This window comes from Panthera uncia, chromosome B4 (genome assembly GCF_023721935.1).
Source record: "Panthera uncia isolate 11264 chromosome B4, Puncia_PCG_1.0, whole genome shotgun sequence".
Lineage (NCBI taxonomy): Eukaryota > Metazoa > Chordata > Mammalia > Carnivora > Felidae > Panthera > Panthera uncia.
The window spans coordinates 22,991,278-23,018,517 of record NC_064809.1 but is presented as its reverse complement, the minus strand read 5'-3'; the positions used below and the strand labels follow the sequence as shown (position 1 = coordinate 23,018,517).

Here is a 27,240-nt window from a genome sequence, read left to right as displayed (position 1 = left end):
GCTCTGAACAACACACTGGACAAGACGGACTTAACAGATACATTCAGAACATTTCATCCTAAAGCAGTGGAATTCTTCTCCAGTGCACATGGAACATTCTCCAGAATAGATCACATACTGGGACACAAACCAGCCCTCAACAAGTACAAAAAGATCAAGATCATACTGTGCATATTTTCAGATCACAACACTATGAAACTCAAAATCAACCACAAGAAAAAATGTGGAAAGGTAACAAATACTTGGAGGCTAAAGAACATCCTACTAAAGAATGAATGGGCTAACCAAGAAGTTAAAGAGGAAATTAAAAAGCACATGGAAGCCAATGAAAATGATAACACCACAGCCCAAAACCTCTGGGACACAGCAAAGGCAGTCATAAGAGGAAAGTCTATAGCAATCCAGGTCTTCCTAAAGAAGGAAGAAAGGTCTCAGATCCACAACCTAACCTGACACCTTAAAGAGCTGGAAAAATAACAGCAAAAAAAGCCCCAAACCAGCAGAAGACCGGAAATAATGAAAATTAGAGCAGAAATCAATGCTATTGAAACCAAACAAAACAGAACAGATCAATGAAACCAGATGTTGGTTCTTTGAAACAATTAAAAAAACTAATAAATCACTAGCCAGTTTGATGAATAAGAAAAAGGAAAGGACTCAAATAAATAAATCAAGAATGAAAGAGATCACAACCAACACAGCTGAAATAAAAACAATAATAAGAGAATATTATGAGCAATAATATGCCAATATAATGGGCAATCCAGAAGAAATGGACAAATTCCTATAAACATTTAAACTACCAAAGCTGAAACAGGAGGAAATAGAAAACTTGAGCAGACCCATAACCAGTAAAGAAATCGAATTAGTAATCAAAAATCTGTCAAAAAACAAGAGTCCAGGACCAGCTGGCTTTCCATGGGAATTCTACCAAACATTAAGAAAGAGTTAACACCTATTCTCTTGAAGCTGTCCCCAAAACTAGAAATGGAAGGAAAATTTCCAAACTCTTTCTATGAAGCCATCATTACCTTGATTCCAAAACCAGACAAAGACCCCACTAAAAAGGAGAACTATAGACCAATTTCCCTGATGAACATGGATGCAAAAATCCTCAACAAGATATTAGCCAACCGGATCCAACAATACATTAAAAAAATTATTCACCATGACCAAGTGGGATTTATACCTGGGATTCAGGGCTGGCTCAATATCCACAAAACAATCAATGTGATTCATCACATAAATAAAAGAAAGGACAAGAACCACATGATCCTCTCAATAGATGCAGAGAAAACATTTGACAAAATACAGCATCCTTTCTTGATATAAAGCCACAAGAAAGTAGGGAGAGAAGGATCATACCTCAAGATCATAAAAGCCATCTGTGAAAGACCCAATGCTAATATCATCCTTAATCTGGAAAAACTGAGAGCTTTCCCCCTACGGTTAGGAACAAGACAGGGATGTCCACTGTCATCACTGTTATTCAACACAGTATTGGAAGTCTTAGCCTCAGCAATCAGACAATACAAAGAAATACAAGGCATCCATATTGGCCAGGAGGAGGTCAAACTTTCACTCTTCACAGATGACATGATACTCTACATGGAAAACCCAAAATATTCCACCAAAAAACTGCTAGAACTGACCCATGAATTCAGCAAAGCTGCAGGATATAAAATCAATGCACAGAAATCGGTTGCATTCCCATACACCAACAATGAAGCAGCAGAAATAGAAATCAAGGACTCGATCCCATTTACAATTGCACCAAAAACCATAAATACCTAGGAATAAATCTAAGCAAAGAGGTGAAAAATCTATACACTGAAAACCATAGAAAGCTTATGAAAGAAATTGAAGAAGACACAAAAAAATGGAAAAAGATTCCATGTTCCTGGATAGGAAGAACAAATATTGTTGACATGTCAATACTACCCAAAGCGATCTACATATTCAATTTCAAACAACACCAGCATTCTTCACAGAGCTAGAACAATCCTAAAATTTGTATGGAACCAGAAAAGACCCCGAATAGCCAAAGCAACCTTGAAAAAGAAAACCAAAACAGGAGGCATCACAATCCCAGACTTCAAGCTGTATTACAAAGCTGTAATCATCAAGGCAGTATGGTACTGGCACAAAACCAGACACTCAGATCAATGGAACAGAAGAGAGAACCCAGAAGTGGACCCACAAACATATGGACAACTAATCTTTGACAAAGCAGGAAAGAATATCCAATGAAATAAAGACAGTCTCTTGAGCAAGTGGTGCTGGGAAAACTGGACAGTGACATGCAGAAAAATGAACCTGAACCTGTGTACACACACACACACACACACACACACACACACACACACACACACAGTGGAGTTTTACTCAGCAATCAAAAACAATGAAATCTTGCCATTTGCAACTACATGAATGGAACTATTATGCTAAGCGAAATTAGTCAGAGAGGGACAAATATCATATGACTTCACTCATATGAGGACTTTAAGACACAGAATAGATGAACACAAGGGAAGGGAAGTAAAAATATATAAAAACAGGGAGGGGGATAAAACATACGAGACTCTTAAATATGGAGAACAGAGAGTTACTGAAGGAGTTTTGTGGGGGGGATGGGCTAAATGTGTAAGGGGCATTAAGGAATCTATTCCTGAAATCATTGTTGCACTATATGCTAACTAACTTGGATGTAAATTAAAAATAAATAAATAAATAAATAAACTTTAGCACAATATCAGGAAAATTAACAAATAAAGCTATGAAAATTATTATATTTATTTTCTGTAAGGATGTTTATCATTCAATACATTTAACAATATTTTCTATTTAAGAATCCACAGGAAAAATATCTCTGAAGACTTAATGATAGGCATATTCAAATTTCATCTGAGTGACTGGTCAGTTTTTATCTTGTGAACCCTAACTTGCTTTTTTTCTCCTCTTTGCACTATTGCTAGAAAACCCCAGAAAGTTTTTTCTAGCAACAGGCTAAAAACAGTATACCTGCCCTCATGGAATCATTCCATATCTTAACCCCACCCTTGACTTCAACTAATTTTTTTCTACCCTTTTTTCACTGAGCCTCAATCTATTAATACTTTTAATCTTCTAGAAATTTTTATTATGGGTGCTGGCATAAGACAAAATATAAATACATACCTACCCCACCCTAATGGGTTACTTTGGGCAACTGACAATCTCCTAGAGGCTGGGTTTTCTTTTCTATGAAAAGGGGTTACTTCATTCTAGTTCTCATATTTTGTCATCTTTCTAAATAAAAACCAGGAAATTAGTAACAAATTGATTTACATGACCAGCTTTTAAACTGTTACCATTGCAATAACACAACAGGGAGCATACATTCCATGACTTCATAATTGATAGTCTCTCAAGATTTCTGTAACTTTCTCATTTCTAAGGTAGAGGTTGGAATCCTCCTAGAAAGGTCAATGATATAGATAAATATAAATAGTAAATAGCTATAGCTTACTTGTACACTTAACATCTGAAAAATAACAAAAAGCCACATATAAATAAATGCATAGTAAACACTTTTTAAAGATAACTATCTATATAGAAATACCTGTGTAATTGCACGTGCATATGTGAATTGGCACTTGTGGAGCTTGGGTATTCAAAACATTTTTTTTTTTTTAACTGAGACTAATTAAGTGAAACTATCCTGCCTACAGTTTAGCATTCCTTCCATTCCTTCATAGTGAAGAGTTAGCCAAAATAAGAGAATCTGTGTTTTGTTCATTTCAGCTATCTGGACAATCTATTAGGATTAGTATAAAATGATCATTTACAATTATAAAGACAGTTTAAATGAATTTATTGCCTGGAATCCCACTACTTACATCAAATAGGCATGGCTATATTTTTAAACACCTTATCTTTTAAGCTATTTTAAATGTCATACTTAGCCCCTAACATTGGAAGGAAACAGATTATTAATTTCACAAAGAGGTCTAAAATAATATAATAAATAATATGTATAATAAATATAATAAAATAATATAATAACAAAAGACAAATGTCTAGTAAGGTACTCTATATAAATTATCTCATTAAATCTTCAAAAGTATCCTGTGAGGCAATTAATAAACTCCTTCAAAAATTTTTATAATAGGGGCGCTTGGGTGGCTCAGTTAGTTGAACATCCGACTTCAGATCAGGTCATGATCTTGCAGTCTGTGAGTTTGAGCCCCACATTGGGCTCTGTTCTGACAGCTCAGAGCTTGAAGCCTACTTCAGATTCTGCATCTCTCTCTCTCTCTCTCTCTCTCTGCCCCTTCCCCACTCATGCTCTATCTCTTTCTGAAAAATAAATAAATATTAAAAAATTAATTAAAAAATTTTATAATAGCTTTATTAAGATATAAATCCTTTTACAGTGTACAAGCCAGTGGTTTGTAGTATACTGACAGATTTGTGAAAGCATCACCATAATCTACTGGACCAAAAAGAAAGAAAAGAAACCCTGAACACCTTAGCAGTAACACCCCATTCTACCCTCCTTGTATCCCTTGACAACCACTGACCTACTTCTTATCTCTACCAATTTGCCTATTCTGGACCTTTCACATGAATGTAATCATGCGATATATGATCTTTCATGACTGTTTTCTTTCACTTAGCATGTTTTCAAGATTCATCCATGTTGTGGTGTATCAGTACTTCACTCCTTTTTATTGACAAAAAAATTTGCCATTTTATGGATATACCACATTTTATTTATTCATCCATCACTGGATGAACAGTTGGGTTGTTTCCATTTTTTGGCTATTATGAAATATGCTGTTATCAACACTTGTGTGAACATTTTTGTGTATACAAAGGTTTTATTTTTGTTATTAGTTTCAGCTGTACAATATAATGATTCAACATTCTATATTCTTCTCAGTGCTCATCAAGGTTAAATGTACCCTTAATCCTCTTTATCTATTCCACCCAGGTACCTCCCTTCTGGAAACCACGAGGTTGTTCTGTGTGTATACACACACACACATACACACAAACACACACATACACGCACGCACACACCACATCTTCTTTATTCATCTCCAGATGGACACTTAAGTTGCTTCCATATCTTTGCTATTGTAAATAATGCTTCAATAAACATAAAGGTGCATGTATTTTTTTTGAATTACTGTTTTTGTTTTTTGGGGGTAAATATCCAGTAGTGAAATTACTGGATCATAATGATAATTCTATTTTTAATATTTTTGAGGAACATCAATACTGTTTTCCACAGAGGCTGTACCAGCTTGCATTCCCACCAATAGTTCATGAGGTATTCTTTTTTCTCCGCATCCTTGCCACTGCTTGCCATTTCTTGTGTTTTTGATTTTAGTCATTTTAGACATATGTTTTCAATTCTCCTGGGTATACACCTAGGAGTGGAATTATTGGCATATCATAACTCTATGTTTAATTTTTTTAGGGACCGTTAGTTACACTGTTTATATTCCCAATAGCAATGAATGAGAGTTTCAATTTCTCCGCATCCTAAACAACACTTGTTATTGTCTTTTTTATTTTTATCTATGCTAGCATGTGCTATAGGCTTGATTAGAATTTTCCTAATAACTAATGTTATTGAGCATTTTCATATGCTTATTGGCCATTTGCATATCTTCTTTGGAAAAATTTGTATTCAGATCACTTGGTCCATTTTTGAATACTGTTGTCCTTTTATTATTTATATGTTCTGAGTACTAGTATAGTCTGTAAATATTTTCTGCTATTCTAGGGGTTGTCTTTTTACCTTTTTGATGATGTCCTTTGATGCACAAAAGTTTTCAATTTTGATGAAGTCCAATTTATTTATTTTTTTCCTTTTGTCATGTATACGTTTGATGCTGTATCTAAGAAACCTTGTCTAACCCAGAATCATGAAGATTTATGCCTATGTTTTCTTCTAAAAAAATGTTTCTTAGTTTTGGGCCTTATATTTAGGTGTATAACCCATTTAAAATTATTTTTGTATTTGGTATATTAACCCCCATTTTTTAAGTTTATTTACTTATTTTGAGAGAGAGAGAAAGAGAGAGAGAGAGAACAAGTGGGAGAGGGGCAGAGAAAGAGGGAGAAAGAGGGAATCCCAAGCAAGCTCCATACTCTCAGTGTGGAGCCTGATACGGGGCTTGAACTCACAAACCCGTGAGATCATAACCTGAGCCGAAACCAAGAGTTGGACGCTTAACTGACTGAGCCACCCAGGCGCCCCAACCCCAATTTTATAGAGGAAGAAACTAGTTGAAGTGAGGCTAAGCAATTTTCCCAAAGTATAATGGTATTCAAGGGGCTGGACAGGATTCAAGTACAAGCAATGTTACTCTAGAGTCTGCACACTCACCCATAATATTATGCTACTTCTACATTGCACACAATGTCTTTCTCTTTTGTCAAAATAGATATAAATTTTTAGATTATAAGTTGTTTATTCTTTATACTATCAGTGGGTAGGCAATGCAATGGGAAACTTGTAAGAGAGGCATCAGTATTACCTCAAAAGTAATGATCAGTTTTCTGCTTTATGCAAAAAAATGCTGTAAAGACACAAGAGAACTTTAAAAAGCAAAGCCAATATCTACATGTTATAAACATGCCATCTTTACACTGGAAATGGTTTACTGCTTTCACAATTCTCTTCCTTTTGGTAACTGAAATCAGAAGAGAAAAGTTCACCAAATGTTTCCTTTCTTCAGTATACTAGATCTGCATTCACTGACTATATTAACCTATATCATTTCCTAAAAATATTCCCCCTTATATGATGTCACATTCTGTGAAAACTGATTCTTCAAAAAGTCACCATCCTAAAACTAGATAACATCTAATTTATTTACTACAACTAGTTTGTAGCTATAGAAATTTCACTAAATGATACACGAAGATATCTATTCTCATGAAAACCTTATAAAGTAGCATTTCATATGACGACCCAGAGAAGTTTGAAAGGTTAGTTACTTTGGAAATGTTAAGTAACATTAACATAGATCAAGACATTGGTCCATCAAGAACTATCTCAGTGCTCAACACTGCTCCTCATCAGGGAAATACAAATCAAAACCACACTCAGATATCACCTCACGCCAGTCAGAGTGGCCAAAATGAACAAATCAGGAAACTATAGATGCTGGAGAGGATGTGGAGAAATGGGAACCCTCTTGCACTGTTGGTGGGAATGCAAACTGGTGCAGCCGCTCTGAAAAACAGTGTGGAGGTTCCTCAAAAAATTAAAAATAGACCTACCCTATGACCCAGCAATAGCGTTGCTAGGAATTTACCCAAGGGATACAGGAGTACTGATGCATAGGGGCACTTGTACCCCAATGTTTAGAGCAGCACTCTCAACAATAGCCAAATTTGTGGAAAAAGCCTAAATGTCCATCAACTGATGAATGGATAAAGAAATTGTGGTTTATATACACAATGGAGTACTACGTGGCAATGAGAAAGAATGAAATATGGCCCTTTGTAGCAATGTGGATGGAACTGGAGAGTGTGATGCTAAGAGAAATAAGCCATACAGAGAAAGACAGATACCATATGGTTTCACTCTTATGTGGATCCTGAGAAACTTAACAGAAACCCATGGGGGAGGGGAAGGAAAAAAATGTGGTTAGAGTGGGAGAGAGCCAAAGCATAAGAGACTCTTAAAAACTGAGAACAAACTGAGGGTTGATGGGGGATGGGAGGGAGGGAAGGGTAGGTGATGGGCATTGAAGAGGGCATCTTTTGGGATGAGCACTGGGTGTTATATGGAAACCAATTTGACAATAAATTTCATATATTAAAAAAAAAAGAACTATCTCAGATTTCTTAATATCCAATGTAATATTCTGCCCATTATATATCATTAACTCCATTTAGCACAGCAATCATTAATGATTATAATCAATTAAAATTTGTAAAGAACTGTTATCCCCTGTGCAAATGAATTATACTACATAGAGAGATTTCAGAACAGTTTATTAAATAGACCTTTTAATTCTACCTGCTCTGCCAGGGATAGGTGTTTTAAAAAACGGATTGTTATCTAGGTAACAGTGGTTAGATATTTCTCAACCCCACTTGCCTGCTTCTTTATTACATATACACTTTAACACATATTTTGTTGCAAAAGAAAAACAAGTATTGGTTAAATGAAGAGCATTTTGCCCATTTGCACTTTCTGACTAACTTAAAGCCTGATTTTAATTTGTGTTGTATGCTTCTGTTAATGAAACTGTCTATTTAAAATAACTATTAAAGTCTATAACATTAACATAATGGATACATTCTCCTAGAATCTCAATAGAGGGTTTTCTTTTATTATGTTGACTTGAGGCCTTGTAATAGATGCCGTTCACAGAGAGTTGTTTTATTTTTAAAATTTCTAATGGGAACACTTTATGCTTCCAGTAAGCTTGGTTATCTAAACCAATCTGTATAACTTTGCTAACACGAAGGGGTCATTTGAATTTGGAAAAGCTGGAAACTTTAGACTTTGTGGTTTTTTTTTTCCCCCAGTACAACAAATAAGTTTCTGAAAGAAACAGAACCACAAATTCTGACAACACTGGCTACATATAATTCATTGGGTGACCAACTGAAGACAATTTCCCAGAAATGTTTACCCTGGACATTTTAGCATTTCCTCCACCCCTGACTAAGAAGCATATAAATGTTTATACTATTCTTTGATTTCTCAGAACAGAACCAAAGGGCAGCCTCGCTCAAAAGTCATATAAGCCCTTTGTAGGATAATGTGCTCAAAAATAGTCGTCCATTTGTCAATGGTTAAGAGAAATAAAAATGAAATATAACAAATACCAAAAAGCTTTCTAGATATGAAAAAAATTAACAATACATTGGCTACTAGCAAAATAAGTTCTTCTAGAAGCCAAAGAGATAGAAAAGAGAGTTCTTCAAGGCAATAAAGTACTGAGGCTCCACACTAAATTGGGGGAAGCATTCTGTAGAAGAAAATGTTATAATAAGGTTCCATATTTTTAAACCCTACTTCTCTTAGGAAGTTAAAGAATGTAACGTTCATACTCTGGTCTAATTATATTATATAGGAATAGGAAGACTTCTGCCAAACAGAGAGGCAACTGGGGCTTGGAAAAACTCAATTTGTTTGAAAAAAGAAGTGGTCACTTCGTAATAAAAAGGAAGTACATAACCAGGGTACCTGGGTTTACCTTTGCTTTGCGAAAGTGGTAGACCACGAGCATGCTAACGAAGTCGAGCAGCATACACAGGGCTTGGAAGGAGATGATAGCAAGTCGCAAATACTTATCCTCCTGGACAAAGCAAGGGCTGTCATCAGCACAGTAGGGGCAGCCCTCTCTGCAGGGTAGGCAGACATGGGCTTCTTCTGACACATCTTTTGCACTTCCTGTCAAAGGGTGATCCGGATCCCTTCCTGAAAGTTCCAAATAAAACCACAGTGTCATTGCACCTCTGAGATAGGTGAGATTGAGTACACAAAACACATCCTCACCTCTCCATTCCTTATCCCTTTTATTAAAGACTTTTTAGCAAGCTTCTTGCTAGGGGAGAGAGTTACTTTGCTTTTAGACTCAAACAAAATTTTTTTTTATCACTTTGATTTAAAAATGTCATTCAGAGTAACTGAGAAAAATTAGCAAAAGTGTAACTAAAATTCCTCAATGGCAAAGAAGAGTTTTCTGTTATATCATTATCTACCAATCACCAAATGATACTTTCTATGGCACAAATCATATTCCATAAGTATTTGTTAAAGAATTAACCAGAAGGAAGGAGAAGAAAGTTGTCTCTTTCCTGTACCAAGTCATACCCAACACTTTTGGAACTTCTTGACCTAGATGGCACAGAATCCAAAATGAGGCTTTGATTGTTCCTTAATTCAGCAGGGATCTCATCTACTAAGTTCATTAGGTCTAAATTGGATAAAATGGCACTTAACCGACAGTTGTTCAGTGTGCAATTGCCTAATGATGGTGCATCCTTTGCCCAGAGTATAATCCATACTTACAGGCTATCATGTAATTTTCCACTTTGTCTACTCATAGGACATTTCTCCACTATTAACTAACTGCCACTATTGACCCTCCCTTTACTTTTAGATTCTTATTCTCAGTTATCAAACTTAATTTAGCTCTGAAGCTCAATAGGTAAAGATTTTAATTGTTGAGTTGAGTTTAACATTGACAAATATCCAATTAATAACATAAACTAAAAAAAGAAACTATTTCCAACTCCGAACTCAATATGAAAGACATTAGGGAATATATACCCAGTTTAGTATATAAGATAGCCACCCAGTTTAGTGTATAACACAACCACCCTGTTCAGTATGTAACATAACCTTGATAGATTGAGGAATCTGAGAAAGAGGTTGTTCTGATTAAAATAGCATTTTAATAATATAAAGTTTAATAGAAAGTCTTTATAACTTTCAACTCTTGTTGAAGAAGGTTCATATTCTTTCTAAAATGTATTTGTCTTCTTTCCTTCCTTAATATATAAAATAGAAAAAACATAATTAAGTATTTCTTGATAATTCAGTATACAATGATGTTTAAGAGTGACTATTCTGTTACACAATGAAAAGTATATGAATTTAGGTATCCAGAAGATATGGTTCCCATTCCTAGGCAGCTCTGAGATACTAGGCAACTCACTTGACCACTTTGGGTCTTAGTTTACTTATGTACAAAATGTGAATTGCTATGGGGATTAAATGAATTAATGTATATAAATCAGAGTGCTTATTTTCTCTTCTTCAAATATTGAAGATGCAAAGAGGAAGTAGAAATCGTTGGTGCCTTAAAGAAAATTACTATTGTTCAAAAACAAGAAAGTTAGAAGCTTTGAAGAGCTGAGGTAAGGAGGAAGTAAATGGGAATGATAATCTCCATTTCAGAGAAGCTAACTTTGAGGTCCAACTCATTGTCCAAGAGTAATACACAACAAGAAGTGAACAATAATATAAGACTGGGGTGTGGGAGAAGGATCAGAATCAGAGAAAGAACCTACAGAGAGTTCTGGGAGTAGATAAGACAATAATTAGGTAATGTAAAGAGGGAGAATAGATATGTCCAAATTTTTACAATTTCATAAAAGAAAACAGATTTATTGGAACATACTGGAATGTGATCAATGATGATGACTGAAGAAAGGCTATGAGGCAAAATGACTGTTTTATCCTTCGTTGACCTTCAAGATGGTGGTTCCCAAGGAACAATAAAGACTGGAACTAGGTTGTTGGGGCTTAAGGAATAAATATGTGATAAAATAGAATATTATTTCAATAAATGCTCCTTTGAATGAAAAAAAGCAAGAAAAGTTCATAGTTAATAGGAATAATGAAGTAAAAAAAAAGGATTTTGGTTTTGTGTTTTGTTTTCTTCTATTACAGGTAAGTTCTGTAAAAGGAGGCACTGGAAAGACTGGTAAGGATAGGATGGGAGGATTGGATGTAATCAAAAGCACAGTTGGAGAAATTAACTGTAAGAATAAGTGATGGCTTTTCTCGTCATCAAAGGAAAGAAGTAGAGATGGATTAAAGATTTTTTTTATTTTTATTTTTTTTATAGAGAGGAGAATCAGTTGAAAACTGTTCTGAAATACAGATCAAAGAAAATGTGGAAGTCAATTGTGTAGTCTTATACTTGTGAACAACTCAGGTAGAATAGGTGTTGAGAAAGAAGAAAGCCGGTCTTGAGGATGAACACATGAAAGATTCGAGCAGCACTATTATACAAGATGACTACTTGGATCACTTCGCAGAAAAAGAATCCATTTAGAGTAAGATGGTATGATTTACTAGGAGATCTACTCAAACCAGTTTTTTTCTTATTTTCTACAATTACCAGTAGCATAGAAACCACTGCGGAGACAGAGCAGTCAAGGAGAGAGAATAAAGAAAGGATTGTGACAGTGGCATTTTAGGGAAGGAGGAAAAGCCAGTACAAGGCTATGTGATGGACCTACAGCCTTCACTCCTTCAGGGTGGCTGGTGCTCAATCCTCCAGAGACCTCCTGAGTCTGAGTCAATCTAAGGGATGAAAGAGGAAAACATTTCTTCATCATCGATCTTAATTGATCAAGGGTAGCCTTCAGAGTCATCAACTCCTGTACATTTTTGGTTGTGCACTCATAACTTTGGAGCAGATTCCTGCATCTTGTGCCATGACTCTAGTGATATCCTAGAGTAGAACAGAAACTTAAAAGTGTGGTATGAAGTCCCAAGCTGAGGCAAAATATAATACAACTGTATTTATGCAAAGCTCTTCAAGGCTTTCAGGAAACAGAGCAATGACTGGAGTAAGAGGTAGGGCCAAGTGGCATTTGAAGGGATTAAAAACAGGTATCTAATATAGATAAAAACTTGAGGAATGATAGGGCACACGTATCAAAAGCTACAAAGTACAAAAGTGTAGGATACTAAGAAAACAATAACTTAATTAACTCTGAGTGCAAACTGGATAGTCACGTGAATGAAGCCAGAAAGGGTTATTGTACTGAATAAGATAAAGAAAGTTGTCAAAGATTCAGATGGTCTGATGATGGTGACAAAAATGTCAAGACTGCTAATGACAAATTTGGAAGACAGAGGTCAGGATTCCCCTTCTGACCAAGATGGAAGAATATGGATGGAATTTACCTTCATATCAGAAACAATAAAAAGAATAGACAAAATATTAAAGTTATGGTTTTATAGACTGGACATCTGGTAACAAGGGACAGTAATTCCTAACAAGTGCAAATGCCCTTCAATAAACCAAACTCTATAAATAGAATCACAACAAACATTAAATTAGTAAAAAAAGAAAGTATCTATGGAAAGTCTTTATTTTGTGAAATAGCCCTTCTTAATCCAGTCTTTGCTTATTGCTTTAGCTAAACAGGCAGAAATTTTCTCATTTAAGTTTAAGAAGCTCTCGGCTGTCTATCAGCCAAGAAGTGTATACTATTTACTTTCTATACATATTAAACTTGAAACTTCACCCATATCTAATGGCATAATTCTCCCAGATGGTATGAGATACAGCACCTGAATTGCTCAAATAAGAAAAATACAATTGACCCTGAACAACATCAGTTTGGACCACATGGTCACTTATGCATGGATTTTTTTCAATAAATGTATTGGAAAATTTTGGGAGAATGTTGACAATTTGAAAAAACTTGCAGATAAAAAAAAAACTTGCAGATAAACTGTATAGCCTAGAAATATTGACAAATTAAAGAAAAAGTTGCATATGTAATGGATGCATAAATATATGTAGACGCCAGTCTATTTGAACATTTACTATCATAAAATATACACAAATATATTATAAAATTTAACATTTAGGGTGCCTGGGTGGTTCAGTCGGTTAAGCATCCAACTTCGGCTCAGGCCATGATCTCACGGTCCATGAGTTTGCGTCCTGTGCTGGGCTCTGTGCTGACAGCTCAGAGCCTGGAGCCTTCTTCGGATTCTCTGTCTGCCTCTCTCTCTGCTCCTCCCCCACTCTCGCTCTGTTTCTCTCTCTCTCAAAAATAAACATTAAAATAAATTTAAAAATTTTTTAACATCTATCAAAATGTGCATATATTTACAGACAACACATGAAACCATCCCACAGTTGAGAGAAATGTAAACAAATGTAAAGATGCAGTATTAAATCATAAGTGCTTAAAATTAACTGCACTAATAATTTTGTAGCCACCTCCTGATGCTATTGTGATGAGCTCAAGCATTGCCAGTATCTTCCTAAAACCCCAACTGTTGCTAATCATCTCTGCATGAGCATTTTGTCTCTCCAGTAAATTGTGTAGCACATAAAAAGTGACCTTTCAGGGCTCTCACGTATTTTTTTACCTGTGTTTAGGGCAATACCGTAAACCTTGAATAACACCATGAGACTCATACAGAGTGCCACTAGTGATGCTAGAAGTGCCCACAATAAATTTCATATTAAAAAAAAATAAAAAATAAAGTAAAATAAAATAAAATCTTAAAAAAAAAAAGAAGTGCCCACAAGAAGCAGAGAAAAGTATGACGTTACAAGAAAAAGTTGAGTTGCTTGATATGCACCGTAGATTGAAGTCTGCAGTTGCAGTTGCCTGCCATTTCAAGATAAAAGAATCCAGAGTAAAGACAATTGAAAAAAAAAAAAGAAAGAAAAAAGGAAGAAAGAAAGAAAGAAAGAACGAAAAAGAAAAAGGAATTTGTGAAGATGTTGTTGCAGCTATGCCAGCAGGCACATCCTAAAATACATTTCAATCTCATATTGAAAATGCAGCTTTTCTGTGGGTGCAGGATTGCTATAAGAAAAGTATACCTATGGATTCTAATATGTTTTGAAAAAAAAGTGAAGTCATTGAAGCAAAAGGAAGGTGAGGGATCTAAAGCTGGAGAACTTAATGCCAGCAAAGGATGGTTTGAGAATTTTAGAAAGAGGTTTGGCTTAAAAAATGTCAAGATAACAGGAGAAACAGCTTTTGCCAATTAAAAGTAGTAGATGAATTCTCAGATGCCTTTAAGAAAACCATCGAGGAGAAAGGATATCCGCCTGAACAGGTTTTTAATGCAGACGAAAATGCCCTGTTCTGGGGTGGGGGGTTAGGGTGGTGTGGGAAATGCCACAAGAGATGTTCATTAATAAGGAATAGAAGTGAGCACCAGGATTTAAGGCAGAAAAGGATAGGCTAACTCTGCTCTTTTGTGCAAATGCAGTCAGGTTTACGATCAGGACTGCCCTTATCTATACAGCTCCTTGTAGGGAAAAGATAAACACCAGCTGCCAGTCTTTTGGTTGTACAGGAAGGCCTAAACAACAAGAACCCTTTTCTCTGGATTGGTTCCATTGATGCTTTGTTCTTGAAGTTAGGAAGTTCTTTTCCAGGAAGGTACTGCTTTTAAAGTTCTTTTGATATTGGATAATGCCCCTGGCCACCCAGAACCCTATTGACTTCAACACCAAAGGCATCGAAGGGTTCTACTTATCCTCAAACACAATGTCTATAATTCAGCCTCTAGATCAGGAGGTCATAAGGATCTTTAAAGCTCATTACATGGTACTCTATGGAAATGATCATCATGGCCATGAAAGAGAACCACAACAGAGAGAATATCATAAAAGTGTATAAGGATTATGCCATTGAAGATGCCATCGTTGTTATAATGAGAGAGCCACAAAAGCCATCAAGCCCCAAAATAAATTCCTGCTGGAAAAAGAATGTGACAAATGTTATACATGACTTCATGGGATTTACAACAGAGCCATGGCAAAAAAATGTGGAGGAGGTAAAGAGAAATTTAAGAGTGAATGGATACCATGTCAGAAGAATTAACAGAAGACCACTTGAGGGAGATGAGTGTGGCCCAAGAAGTGCCAGATGATGAAGAAAAAGAGGAAGAAGAAGCAGTACCAGAAAACAAGTTGACATCACACAATTTGGCAGAAGGGTTCTGATTACTTAAGGACTTCTTTTAGCTTCTTTTACTACATGGACTATTATCTGATACAGGTGCTAAAAGTAACACAAATCAGGGTAGAAGGATTGGTACCATATAGAAACAGAGAAGTGAAAAACAGATATATTTGTGTAAAGTGACCGCAAGTGTGCCTGCTTCTCCTGCCTCCCCTTCCCCACCTATGCCCCCACCCCCACCAAGACAGCAAGACCAACCCCTCCCCTTCTTCCTCCACACCCAATTCAACATATAAACAGTGAGGATGAAGACCTTTTTGCTGAGCTAGTTCCACTTAATTGACACTAAATAATAACCATGCCATACAGTTACTAAACTTATTTGTTGTATGTGTATGTGTCTTCATGTGAAAATCTAGTAACTGTCAAGCAAGAACTATATGAGACATTTCTGTGTCACCATCATCATCCTCACTTAAGTATTCTTTATATAGAACATCATGTGCAAGACTTGTATGGAAGTGGATAACCTATTCTTCCAAAGGCATCCAGTAAGTGATATTTAATATAAAATTAATAATGTGCCAGTTTTCTTACCATTTTATAACTTTGCTTCCAAAGAATTAACATTACGGTAGAGTCTGCCTCTCTCTCTCAATTGGAGAAACTGTGTATGAGCCTATTAAGTGTTTTTTTAATGTAACAATGTTTCCAAGACAATATTATGAATATGATTGTAATACCATATGTCGTAGACATTTTATATGGTTCATCCATTAGCATACAGGGTTGGCTACCATGAAGCAAATGTATTGACTACACTAAATATTACTGCTTCTTTATCACTGCCTGAACTGTAATATCTATAAATAAATATGAATTTCTTTTCCATATTACATTTTCATTTTTGATGTCTAGTGTTAGTAATACATTTAACATCTACAGTGTTTCGTATTATATAAGAAAGGCAATATTGATGTAGGTAATGACAGATGATTCATCTCAAAAACAAATGAAATAAACTTATAGTACCAATATAGTATACTACTGTAAATGTATTTTCTCTTATCATTTTCTTAATAACATTTTTTCTCTAGCTTCCTTTATTGTAATAATAAATTACAGCACATAATAAATATACAAAATATATGTTAATCAACTCTAGTTTTCGTAGGACTTACAGTCAACAGTAGGTTATTAGTAGTTAAGCTCTAGTTGGGGGAGTCAGGAGTCATACGTGGGTTTGTGACTGTGCAGGGGATTTGCACTCCAAATCCCTATGTTGTTTAAGGGTTGACTGCACTGCAAAGTGTTAAGTGCTCTGTATACTTGAGCTTGGTTTTTATAACACAACCATGACAAGCAGTCACAGTCACAGTCACATTTTAACTACATTTGACAAGTTCTTCAGCTTTGTTAAATTTTCCATCATTTTTAACCAATCGAAATTTGAGAGTTTCTCTTTGCCTAGGACCAAATCCGTGGTCCACTTCTAGTAAACATAGAAAACCTAACCTTATCCCTGATTTTTTTCATGACCAATATTTTACTCTTGCCCAATTTCCTCATCTTTAATTGTTATTCTGTTGCAAACTATAATTCTGTAAGGTACTCCAAATCATTTTTGGAATGAGTATGATATAGAAAGCACTGATAAAATAGTACCTCAAGTTTTACAGAGTTTGACAGAAACAAATTATTGTTCAATTCAACAGCTATTTTCTGAGTGTCAAATGATGTGTCAGGAACTGTTTTACTGGAATAAATCAGTGAACAAAACAAAGATCTCTGTGCCTGTGGAATTTGTGTTCTACTGAGGGAAACAAAAACAACCAATCAACATAATGGTAAATAATATTGTATGTAAAACTGAGAAATGCCAAGAGGAAAAAACAAGTACAGCAAGGTCAGGGGCGTCAGGTGAGCTAGGGGTGAGAGATGCAATTTTAAATAAGTGGTTAGGGTAGATCTCATTCTTTTTATTAACTTTTTTTTAATGTTTATTTATTTTTGAGAGCAAGAGAGAGAGAGAGAGAGAGAGAGAGAGAGAGAGAGAGAGAGAGACAGAGTATGAACAGGGGAGGGGCAGATAGAAAGGGAGACACAGAATCTGAAGCAGGCTCCAGGCTCCAAGCTTTCAGCACAGAGCCCAACGTGGGGCTCAAACTCCCAAACTGTGAGATCATGACCTGAGCCAAAGTTGGACTCTTAACCAACGGAGCCAACTAGGCGGCCCTGGGTAGATCTCATTCTACAAGTGATATCAAAGCAAAGATTTGAAGGAGGTAAGACAGTGATCCATTATGACTTGTGATCGGAGAGAATTCCAGGCAGAGAAAGGAGCCAGTATAAAGAACCTGAGGTGGAACCATACCAGGCACATGTAACAGCAAAGAGGCGAGTGTGGCGAGAGCAGACTGAGTGTGGGGCAGTACAGTGGAAGATGAAGTCAGAGAAGTAACAGGGCCAGATCATAAAGGGCATATGTGGGTCACTTGTAGGGACTTGGATTCTACCTTCAGTCAGATAGCCATGTAGGATTTTGAGTAGGGGAGTGAGAACGATATACCTAATGTAATTATAGGATTACTTTGGTAATATAGAGAATATAGTGGAGTGGGCAAGGATAAGAAGGAGGGAAATTAGTGAGAAGCTTCGAAGTAATCCATGTGAGACTTAACGGTGGCTGGGACCACAGTGTAACAGTAAAAATTGGCTAGATTCAGATTTTTCTGATGAGTTGGTTGTGGAATGCGAGAGAAAGAAAAGAGTCAAAGACGATTCCTAGATGTTTGGTGTTAACAAGTGGATGGATGAAGTTACTAACAACCAAGAGAAGAATGCATGTGGAAGTTTTTGGAGAAGGCCGTAAGTTCAAACTTGACATTTCAGTTTGCAGACGTCTACCAGAGACCCTGGTAGTGATGTGAAGTCTGGAGTTTGGAAGAAAGGTCTGCATTGAAGATACAGGCACAAAGGTCATGGGCATATAGATAGCATTTACAGCCAAAAGACCGGGTCAGATCACCAAGGGAATGTGTATAGATAGAGACAACTCCTGGGGTCCTCCAATATTAATGTCAAACAAAATTCTTAGTCAGGCAAAACTTTCCCTGGCTCTGACTCAAATTTTAAAGGCTACTGCATTATTTCTTTCTATAATTGTAAATTCAAAAAGCTTTAAAAGAAGAACAGCCAACCAGCAGACAAATATTTTCTCTGTGCTTAAATGTGACTTACCACCATCAAAAAGTTAAAGCTGCTTTGGTTTGGGTTTCCCAAAGGCAGAGCCTGAGATAAGTACCTGAATATAGGTAGCTGATTTGGGACCCAGAAAAACAGGAGTGAAGGATGAGCTAGAAACAGGAAAGAAAGGAAAGGCAATGAAAAGTATTGAATTGGATAACACCATGGAGAATGAATCTTCCTGGGAGGACCATTAAAACTGCAAAAAGCACCCCTCAGATTTGTCTCTCCAAAGGATGGGAGAGGCTGGCCCATTTTTGCAGCAACCACCAATCCCACTGGTTGACAGCTATTCCCAGGGGACTTCAATTTCTCTGCACTCCTGGATAAGTGCTTAGCAAGCTTAGGGGGGCATCAGAGAAAGCCCTGAGGCCAAAAAAGGGAAGAAATTCTGTGGGCATTTGAGGTAAGGTACTGGCAGCATGTCCTGTAACCATCATAGTAGCTAAAATATGAAGTGGGTCAAGCGTATGTGATACAGGGTGGGAAAAAAACCCCACAAACCAACAAACAACAACAACAACAAAACCCAATACCCAAAACCCAAAAACAAAAACAAACTACAATAGCTTCTAGGTTCCAAAGTCAGCTGTTTCTGGTGTCACTCATATAGAAAAGAATTTGAATGGTACCCCTCTAGATTTGAACAACATGCTTAACCAGAAGCTGGACATAGAGAGGCGAACAAGCTTGGAGCCTGGCAGGTCACACAGATGATTCTAATTATGCTATTAAATACTTTCCTCTACATTCACAAAGTAATTTACTCTGCAGAAGTAGCTTATCTTTGCCTGTGGTCCTTTTCTTTTCTTTATAATACTATGTCTCTATCAATTTGTTGAAGATTGTACAGAATACAATTAATTACTCCCAATTAAAACTATTTTATTTAAAGAGTAGAACCCTCTCCAGTTCACTCTTTGTTATGTAGATTTTAACTGAATTGCAATATGGTGAGATGCCCTAATAAAATGGATTGATCAAACTACCCAAAGCGGATTTTTAAGACCTGGAGGCCCAATAAGCTTAAATCACGATCAGAGGAACAACCTTACTTTCACATTAGCAAAAAAATAACAAAACAGTTTCTCGTTTCAGATTTTGCCGAATTCAACAACTCAGATTTGTAGAGTACTGTCACAGGCTCACATAAGACACTCTGTAACATTCTAAACGTTTGGGTTTAAGATCAGTTATTTGTTTCCTCTCTGTAAGACATATCCAAGGATTTTTTTACAAATGGAAAAAGAACAAATTCTCTTTTGCAATTAATAATGTGGTACATTTGTTGTCAGAGCTTGGGACGATGGCAGAGTAGGAGGACCCTGACCTCTCCTCATCCCATATGGGGGAGTAGATATCATCCACATCCAAGTCAATAAACTGGAGAGTGATCTGAAGACTGGTGGTACAAACTCCACAACTAAATATAGAGAAGAAGATGCATCTGAAAGGATAAGAAGGTCAGAAAGGTGGAGGGAGGTTGCCTACAGGAGGAAAGGAGCTGTGATGAAGGACCAGTGCAGAGAAATGGGTCCTAGAACCAAGCAGCTCGCACGGGGAAGACTAATCCCCATAATGATTGGTTTTGAAAACCAGAGAGGCTGAACTGTGGGAGTTTGTAAGACCAGGGAGGGGGATTGGATTCTAGAGCTTTAAAAGTCAGTGGACTCAGCAGCGGGCCAGCCAGGAGGGTGAGTCGTAGGTGGTCTCTGTCCTTAAAAAGAAAGCAGCCTGAGCTGAGAGGCAACCATCAAAAGCTGAGAGTTGGGCTGTGCCACACACCCACAAGTTTATACAAGGCAGGGGTGGGGTGGTGGGGGTGGGAGAAGGGGAGCAGATCTGTTCATCCTCAACATTTCAAAGCATGTTGGGAGACTTCTCCAAAAAAGTGATAGAGCTGGTAGGTGCCATTTTCCTTCCCTGCTCCCCAGCACAGAGCCACCTGCAGGAGGCAGAACTCTGCAGATACTTGCTATCTAACCCACTAGCAGTGTACCACACTCACAAGTTCTCCTGAGGACTCCTATGCTGCAAGCCTGCTAGCCTTAGCCCTGGGCTCAGGGCAAATTTTGTTAGCATATGGGCCCCATCCAGCTACTGGGTACAGAATTGCCACAGCATTCCAAGCCTAGCCACTGTGCCACACCCCCAGCCACCCTGGCCCCCAGCTACCAGCTGGTGCATCATTTTAGGAGATCTGACATTGGACTAGTGGCCCAGTGCAAGTTTTGCTAACACCCTGTCACACTTCCAAGTTTCCTGGCAGGCACACCTCCTCAGAGCTGGCCTGCCTGGGTCCCACTAATACCACAAAGAGTAAACCCATGACAGGCAGATAGTCAGTGAAGATGACTGCACTGAAAGGAAAAGTGACTCTGAGACAACAGCAGGGCATAAGCAATATACATTGGATACTCTCCTGAAGTTTCAGGTACTGGTGAACAAGGGACACTGTACTTCAAGGCACTTCAGGACCTCTTTTTCAAAAATTTACTCCTTTCAAGAGCAGAACACATAGTTGACCTTATTAACACACAGATATGGACACAGAGAGGCAGACAAGTGACAAGACAGAAAAATTTATCCCCAGTGAAAGAAGAGGACAAGGCCATGGCCAGAGATCTAAGTGAAACAGATATATCATAGAGAATTTAAAGCAATGATCATAAGGATACTCACTGGAAAAGAGTGGAAGGCATGAGTGAGACCCTTAACACAGAGATAAGGAATAACATAGCAGAGAGAAAGGACTCAATAAATGAAATGAAAAACACACTTGATAGAATTAACATCACAGTGGAAAAAGCTTGGTAATGAATTAGTGACCTAGAAGACAGAGTGATGGAAAGTACTCAAGCTGAACAAAATAGAGACAAAAGAATTGTGCAAAATGAGACTATACTTAAGGAACTCAGAGAGTCCATGAAATGTAATAACGTTTATATTGTAGGAGTCCCAGAATAAAAAGAGAAAAGGCATAAAATTTATTTGAAGAAATAATACCTAAAAACTTCCTTAATCTGGGAAAGGAAGCAAACATCCAGATCCAGGAGGAACAGAGAACTCCTATCACAAAAAAAAAAAAAAAAAAAAAAGCAGACCCACACCAAGACATATTGTAATTAAATTTGCATAATATAATAATAAATAAATAAATTTTAAAGCATCAAAACAAAAGAAGTAGCAACTTATAAGATAAAACCCATTAGGCTAGTAGTTTTTCAACAGAAAGTTTATAAACCAGAAAGCAGTGACATGATGAATTCAAAGTGCTAAATGGGAAAAATCTGTAGCCAAGAATACTCCATCCAGCAAGGCTATTATTCAGAATAGAAGGAGAGATAGAATTTCCCAGACAAACAAAACCTCAAGGAGTTCATGACCAGTAAACCAATCCTGCAAAAAATATTAAAGGGGACTCTTTGAGTGGAAAGGAAAGACAAAAGTGACAGTATGAAGGTAGGAAACACAAAAGCAGTACAAAAAACTGTCAAAGTACTTACTAAAAAGGGGCTATAAAATATAATAACACATACCTAAAATGTAAGGAAGAAAGGAAAAAAGAATGGGTTCAAACTTAAATGACCATCAACTTAACATAGGCTGCTATGTGCAGAAGAGGTGATATGCAAACCAAATGGTAACCATATATCAGAATCCACTAATAAATACGTAAAGAGGGGCGCCTGGGTGGCGCAGTCGGTTAAGCGTCCGACTTCAGCCAGGTCACGATCTCGCGGTCTGTGAGTTCGAGCCCCGCGTCAGGCTCTGGGCTGATGGCTCGGAGCCTGGAGCCTGCTTCGGATTCTGTGTCTCCCTCTCTCTCTGCCCCTCCCCCGTTCATGCTCTGTCTCTCTCTGTCCCAAAAATAAATTAAAAAACGTTGAAAAAAAAATTTTAAATACGTAAAGAATAAAGAAAAAGAAATCCAAATACATCACTAATGAAAATCAGCAAACCATGAAACAGAGAAAGACAAGAAAGGATCAGAGAAAATCTTGACACAAAAACAACAAAATAAGCAATAAGATGGCAATAAATGCATATCAACCAACAATGATTTTGAATGTAAATGGACTAAATGCTCCAATCAAGAGACAGAGAGTGACAGAGACAGAGGGTGACAGAATGGGTAAAAACAAACAAACAAACAAACAAAAACAAAAACAAAAACAAAAACAAAAAACGATATATAGTCTGCATATAAAGACTCATTCTAGACATAAAGGCACCTACAGATTGAAAGTGGGGGGATGGAGAAACATCTATTATGTAAATGGATGTCAAAAGAAAGTTGGAGTAGCAATATTTATATTGGACAAAATAGACTTTAAAACAAAGACTGTAACAAGAGACAAAGGAAGACACTATATAATAATAAAGGGGACAATCCAACAAGAAGATAGGATAACTGTAAATTTATGCACCCAACATAGGAGCAGCCCAAATACATAAAACTCTTAATAACAAACACAAAGGAACTAATCGATAATATTACAATCATAGTAGGGGACTTTAACACCCCATTTACAACAATAGATAGATCATCTAAACAGAAAATCAACAAGGAAACAATGGCTTTGAATGACACACATTCTTTTCAAATGCAGATGGAACTTTCTCTGGAATAGATCACATATTAACCCACAAAACAAGCCTCAAATTCAAGAAGATTGAAGTCATACCATGCACTTTTTCTGACCACATGCTATGAAACTAGAAGTCAACCACAAGAAATTATCCAGAAAAGATCACAAACACTGACATTAATTACGTGCTACTAAACAATTAATGGATCAACAAGGAAATAAAAGAAGAAATTAAAAAGTACATGGAAAAAAATGGAAATGAAAACACAGTGGTCCAAAACCTCTGGGATGCAGCAAAAGCAGTTCTATGAGGGAAAGTTATAGGAATACAGGCCTACCCCAAGAAGCAAGAAAAATCTCAAATAAAGCACACTAACCTCACCCTTAATACAGCTATAAAAAAGAATAACAAACAAAACCTAAAATCAGCAGCAAGAAGGAAATAAAACAGATCAGAGCAGAAATAAATGATATAGAAACTAAGAAATAATAAAACTGCTCAATGAAACCAGGAGTTGGTTCTTTGAAAAGATCAATTAAATTGATAAACCTTTAGCTAGACTTATCAAGGAAAAAAGAGAAAAGACTCAAATAAAATCACAAATGAGAGAGAAGAGATAACCAATACAACAGAAATTTAAACAATTATGGGAGAATATTATGAAAAACTATATGCCAACAAATTGGACAACCTAGAAGAAATGGATAAATTCCTAGAAACACAAAAACTATGAAGCTAGAGACAGGAAAAAATAGAGATTTGAACAGACCGATAACCAGAAAGAAATTGAATCAATAATCAAAAAACTCCAAACAAACAAAAGTCCAGGACCACACAGCTTTACAGACAAATTCAACCAAACATTTAAAGAAGAGTTAATACCTAATCTTCTCAAACTATTCCAAAAAATATAACAGGAAGGAAAACTTCCAAATTCAATCTATGAGGCCAATGTTATCCTGATATGGAAACTAGATAAAGACACCACTAAGGAAGAGAACTACAGACCGATATTCCTGATGAGCAAAGATGAAAAAATCATCAATAAAATATTAGCAAACCTAATTCAACAATACATTAAAAAAATAATTCACCATGATCAAGTGGGATTTATTCCTGGGTTGCAAGGGTGGGTCAATATTCACAAGTCAATCAGTGTGAAATATCACATCAATAAGAACAAGGGTAAGAACCATATGATCATTTCAATAGATGCAGAAAAAGAATTTGACAAAGTACAACATCCATTCATGATAAAAACCCTCAACAAAGTAGGTCCAGAAGAAACATACCTAAATATAATAAAGGCCAAACATGAAAATCCCACAGCTAACACCATCCTTAATACAGAACAACTGAGAGTTTTTCCTGTAAGGTCAGGAACAAGAAAAGTATGTCTATTCTCACCATTTTTATTCAACGTAGTACTAGAAGTTCTAGCCACTGCAATAAGACAACAAAAAGAAATAAAAGCATCCAAATCAGCAAGGAAGAAGTAAAACTTTCATTTGCAGATGACTTGACACTCTATACAGAAAACCTGAAAGACTCCACCGAAAAACTGCTAGAACTGATGAGCAAATTCAGTAAAGTCACAGTATACAGAATCAATGTACAGAAATCTGTTGCATTCCTGTACACCAATAATGAAGCAGCAGAAAGAAAATAAGAAAACAATCCCATTACAACTGCACCAAAAATATTAAGATACCTAGGAATAAACCTAACCAAAGAGTTGAAAGACTTGTGCTCTGAAAACTATAAAACACTGATGAAAGAAACTGAAAATGACACAAAGAAATGAAAAACATTTCATGCTCATGGATTGGAAGAACAAATATTGTTAAAATGTCCATGCTACCTAAAACAATCTATATATTTAATGTAATCTCTATCAAAATACCAATAGCATTTCTCGCAGAGCTAAAACAAATAATCCTAAAATTTGTGTAGGATCACAAAAGACCATGAATAGCCATAGTAATCTTGAAAAAGAAAACCGAACTGGAGGCATCACAATTCTAAACTTCAAGTTATATTACAAAGCTGTAGTAATCAAAATTGTATGGTATTGGCACAAAAAAAGACATAGATTAAACAGAATAAAAAACCCATAAATAAATCCTCAACTAAATGGCCAATCTTCTACAAAGCAGGAAAGAATGGAATGGAAAAAAAGACAGCCTCTTCAAGAAATAGTATTGGGAAAACTGAACAGCAACACGCAGAAGAAAAAAAAAAAACAGGACCACTGTCTTACACAATTCACAAAAATAAGTTCAATATGGATTAAAGACCTAAATGTGAGACAGAAAGCCATAAAACTCCTAGAAGAGAACACAGGCAATAATCTTTTTGAGGCTAAAATGAACAAATCAGGAGACTATAGATCCTGGAGAGGTTATGGAGAAACGGGAACCCTCTTGCACTGTTGGTGGGAATGCAAACTGGTGCAGCTGCTCTGGAAAACAGTGTGGAGATTCATCAAAAAATTAAAAATAGATCTACCTTATGACTGAGAAATAGCACTGCTAGGGATTTACCCAAGGAATACAGGAGTGCTGATGCATAGGGGCATTTGTACCCCGATGTTTATAGCAGCACTTTCAACAACAGCCAAATTATAGAAAGAGCCTAAATGTCCATCAACTGATGAACAGATAAAGAAGTTGTGGTTTATATATACAATGGAATACGACTTAGCAATGAGAAAGAAAGAAATATGGCCTTTTGTAGCAATATGGATGGAACTGGAGAGTGTTATACTAAGTGAAATAAGTCATACAGAGAAAGACAGATACCATATGTTTTCACTCTTATGTGGATCCTGAGAAACTTAACAGAAGACCATGGGGGAGGGGAAGGGGGAAAAATTACAGAGAGGGAAGGAGGCAAACCATGAAAGACTTAAAAACTGAGAACAAACTGAGGGTTGATGGGGGGTGGGAGGGAGGGGAAAGTGGGTGATGGGCATTGAGGAGGGCAGCTGTTGGGATGAGCACTGGGTGTTGTATGGAAATCAATTTGACAATAAATTTCATATTAAAAAAAAATAATCTTTTTGACATTGGCAGTAGCAACTTCTTTCTAGGTATGTCTCCTGAGGCAAGGGAAACAAAAACAAAAAAGCACAGTGAAGGAATCAACAAACAAAACTAAAAGGCAACCTATGGAATGGGAGAAGATATTTGCAAATGACATATTCAATAAAGTGTTAGTATCCAAACTATATAAAGAACTTATAAAACTGAAAACCCAAAAAAACCAAATAATCCAATTTAAAAATGGGCAGATGAGATGAACAGACATTTCGCCAAGAAGACACATAGATAGCCAACAGACACATGAAAAGATGTTCAATATCACTAATGTTGAATAGCAAATCAAAACTACAATGAGATATCAACTCCCACCTGTCAGAATGGCTAACATCAAAAACACACACACAAGAAAAACACAGGTGTTGTTGAGGATGTGAAGAAAAAGGAACACTCACGCACTGTTGGTAGGAATGTGGTAGGAATGCAAACTGATGCAGCTACTCTGGAAAACAACCTGAAATTAAAAATACAACTACCCTACCATCCAGCAATTGCAGTACTGGGTATTTACCCAAAGGATACAAAAAACACTAATTCAAATGGAATACAAGCACCCCAATGTTTATATCAGCATTATTTACAATAGTCAAATTATGGAAGCAGCCCAAGTGTCCATGAGTTGATAAATGGGTAAGGAAGATATGATGTGTGTGTGTGTGTATGTGTGTGTGTGTGTGTGTGTGTGTGTGTGTACAACAGAATATTATTCAGCCATAAAAAAGATGTGAAATCTTACGTTTTTTTAAGTTTATTCATTTTCGAGACAGAAAGACATAGTATGAGCAGGGGAGGGGCAGAGAGAGAGAGGGAGACACAGAATCCAAAGCAGGCTCCAGGTTCTGAGCTGTCAGCACAGAGCCCAACGTGGGGCTCG

The 27,240-nt window shown here is 36.6% G+C and overlaps 1 protein-coding gene across 1 annotated transcript in view; it reads right to left on the bottom strand.

Annotated features, from left to right (window-relative positions):
• GPR158 (G protein-coupled receptor 158) overlaps nucleotides 1-27,240 on the bottom strand; it is a 428,312-nt gene that overhangs the window by 189,380 nt on the left and 211,692 nt on the right. The window contains exon 4 of the mRNA XM_049624721.1: nucleotides 9,216-9,439. Within this exon, the coding sequence (XP_049480678.1) occupies nucleotides 9,216-9,439 (224 nt within the window). The remainder of the gene's footprint in view (nucleotides 1-9,215; nucleotides 9,440-27,240) is intronic.